The sequence below is a fragment of the Otolemur garnettii genome, unplaced genomic scaffold, assembly GCF_000181295.1.
Source record: "Otolemur garnettii isolate 467f Iridium unplaced genomic scaffold, OtoGar3 scaffold00097, whole genome shotgun sequence".
Lineage (NCBI taxonomy): Eukaryota > Metazoa > Chordata > Mammalia > Primates > Galagidae > Otolemur > Otolemur garnettii.
This window is the reverse complement of record NW_003852492.1, coordinates 3,742,687-3,745,981: the sequence shown is the minus strand read 5'-3', so window position 1 is coordinate 3,745,981 and position 3,295 is coordinate 3,742,687. Positions and strand designations below refer to the sequence as shown.

Sequence of the window (3,295 nt, the reverse complement as noted above, 5' to 3'; positions counted from 1 at the left end):
AACCTGCCACCTTAGGTGTATGTGGCTGGCGCCTTAGCCGCTTGAGCCACAGGCGCCGAGCCCAACAGCATTGTTTTTAATAGCCTGAAACTGTCTACCAAGAGTAAAATGGATAAACTATGGATATTATACAACAATAAAAATTTAACCTGAGTTACATGTAAGAACAAGGATGAATCCACAGTATTAACAAAAAGAAACAAGACACAAGAATACATGTGGTATGACTAAGTTTGTGTAAACTATACAACCAGACAGCATTAAACCGTAGTATTTATGGCAAGGCTTGGCAGACTTAGCTTTAAAGGCCAGATAGTAAGTACTTTAGACTGTTACAACCACAGCTCCTTAACTCTGCTACTATAGTGCAAAAGCAGCCCTAGGCCAGCCAAGGCTGTGTCCCAGCAAGTACCAGCTCCAAGTTTATGGGTACATATATTTGAGATAAAATGACTAAAGGAAGGGGATGGGTGGAAAGAAACATTAACCATAAAAAAACGGGCTTTTGTTTGGTTTGTGGAGACAGGGTCTTGCTTATTGCCCAGACCTTAGGGCAGTGTTGTGATCATAGCTCAGACCAACCTCAAACGCTTGGGCGCACGTGATCCTCCTGCCTCAGCCTCCCAAGTAGCTAAGACTACAGGCAGTACTACCATATCCATCTAATTTTTAAAATTTTTGTAGAGACAGGGTCTTGCCTCTCTTGCTTAGGCTTATCTTGAACTTCTGACCTCATATGACTCTCCTACCTCACCCTCCCAAAGTGCTAGCATTACCAGCATGAGCCACTGTGCTCACCCTAAAACAAGCTTTTATTTTTTATTTATTTATTTATTTATTTTTGAGACAGAGCCTCAAACTGTCCCCCTGGGTAGAGTGACATGGCATCACAGCTCACAGCAACCTCCATCTCCTGGGTTCAAGTGAGTCTCCTGCCTCAGCCTCCGAAGTAGCTAGGACCACAGGCGCCCGCCACAACACCGGCTATTTTTTGGTTGCAGCCGTCATTATTGTTTGGTGGGCCCGGGCTGGATTCGAACCCGCTACCTTAGGTGTATGTGGCTGGCACCTTGGCCACTTGAGCCACAGGTGCCAAGCCGTAAAACAAGCTTTTAGAGGGGAGAGGTCTGCAGTCAGGGCAAGTGGGGACTTCCAGGATGCTGGCAGTACTTCTGTGCAGCTTGTGTGACGGTCACCTAGGTGTTTGCTCTACCTCTTAAATTCTGTGTAAAGGTTGTACAATAATCCAGTTTGTTGTATGTCACAAGAAAACAAGTTTTTAAAAAATTGTGCTTCCCGGGCGGCATCTGTGGCTCATGAGTAGGGCGCTGGCCCCGGCCCCGGCCAAACTGCAACAAAAAAATAGCTGGCCATTGTGGCAGGCACCTATAGTACCAACTCCTCAGGGGACTGAGGCAAGAGAATCGCCTGAGCCCAAGAGCTGGAGGGTGCTATGAGCTTTGACACCATGGCACTCTACCAAGGGCAACAAAGTAAGATTCTGTCTCTAAAAAAAAAGAAATTGTGCTTTCTTAAATGATTGTTAATTATTAATGTGTATTTTTATTTAGTTTGTATTTGAATTGCTCTCCTTATTTTCTGAGATTAATGTCAAATATTCCTAAAAAAAATTTAGATGGTGGGCGGCACCTGTATCTCAGTGGGGAGGGCGCTGGCCACATACACTGAGGCTGGCAGGTTTGACCCCAACCTGGGCCAGCTAAAAACAACAATGACAACTGCAACAAAAAAAATAGCTGGGCATTGTGGCAGGCACCTGTAGTCCCAGCTTTTTTGGGAAGCTGAAGCAAGAGAATCACTTAAGCCCAAGAGTTTGAGGTTGCTATGAGCTGTGATATCACAGCACTCTACCCAGGGTGACATAATAAGACTCTGTCTTAAAAAAAAAAAAAAAATTAGATAGTAATGTAAGACTGTTGTCTTACATATGATTTATTTTAAATAACGTTTCATTGAAATAAAAATAAAGTATAGAATACTACTACTTTTTTTTTTTTTTGAGACGGAGCCTCAAGCTATCCCCCTGGGTAGAGTGCCATGGCATCACGCTCACAGCAACCTTCAACTCCTGGGCTCAAGCGAGTCTCCTGCCTCAGCCTCCCAAGTAGCTGGGACTACAGGTGCCCGCCACAACGCCTGGCCATTTTTTTTTTTTTGGTGGCAGCCATCATTGTTGTTTGGCAGGCCCGGGCTGGGGATTCGAACCCGCCACCTTAGGTGTATGTGGCTGGCGCCTTAGCCGCTTGAGCCACAGGCGCCGAGCCAGAATACTACTACTTTTGATTAGTAATTTAGGTCATGAACACTAGGTAGTGTCTGTGAGAGGCTTGGATAGCTGGTAGTTCTTATCTTATTGATACCAAAGTATTAATGCTGCCCTCTTTCTGTTATTGACAGGCTCAGTAGATGAGGGCGTCACCGAGGGATTACCTACACTTCAGAGCACTTCCAGCACTAATCCCCATGCAGACGATGACGACCGGTCAGTACCAACGTAGCATGCGGCTGTTTTGGAAGGGTTGGGCTTACAACTCTAAATTTAAGCATTTTATCTCAGAATTGCACAAGAAGTTAGCGTTATCACATTATAAATAAGAGCACCGATACAGGGCTTTATTGGAATTTCCAAAACCACCCATGCCATTGCTTTAAATAGTGTGTGTGTATATTTACCACCTTTGTGAGTCAAGTATGGTTGGAATATGGACACACTCATTTGTTTACAAATTGTTTGTGGGTACAGACTTGAGTGTTCAAAACAGAGACCACATGGTGTGCGAAGCCATAATTTCTAGGTCATCTTCACATTATTTCTACACATATATATGAGGGTATTTTACATTTAACAAGGCCAAGACAGAAGTCTTGATTTCTACCAATCTTTCTCCCATTTCAATAAAGAGCATTATCATTCCTTAATTTCTAAAGCAAAATCTCTTGAGAATTAATCTTTTTTTCCTTTACCACTCCTCATTCTGCCTCCTTACATTTAATCCTTAAGTAGGTCTTGTCACTCCCTATGCAATGTTGCTAATTCGCCTCCCTTTCCTGTCTGCGCCTGCACAGCCACCTAGTGGGGCACCACCCTCTGTCTTGATACTGCAGTAGTACAGTAGCTGTCAAACTGGTCTTTGATTTCTTTCTTTTTTTTTAGAGAGAGAGTCTCACTTTGTCATCCTCAGTAGAGTGCCATGGCGTCACACAGCTCACAGCAACCTCCAGCTCCTGGGCTTAGGCGATTCTCTTGCCTCAGCCTCCCAAGTAGCTGGGACTA

The 3,295-nt window shown here is 44.2% G+C and overlaps 1 protein-coding gene across 3 annotated transcripts in view; it reads left to right on the top strand.

The window, feature by feature from the left end:
- ZBTB44 (zinc finger and BTB domain containing 44) overlaps positions 1–3,295 on the top strand; it is a 56,154-nt gene that overhangs the window by 40,602 nt on the left and 12,257 nt on the right. For all 3 annotated transcript variants that reach the window (XM_023516779.1, XM_012808963.2, XM_003795910.3), the window contains exon 3: positions 2,419–2,503. In XM_023516779.1, the coding sequence (XP_023372547.1) occupies positions 2,419–2,503 (85 nt within the window). The remainder of the gene's footprint in view (positions 1–2,418; positions 2,504–3,295) is intronic.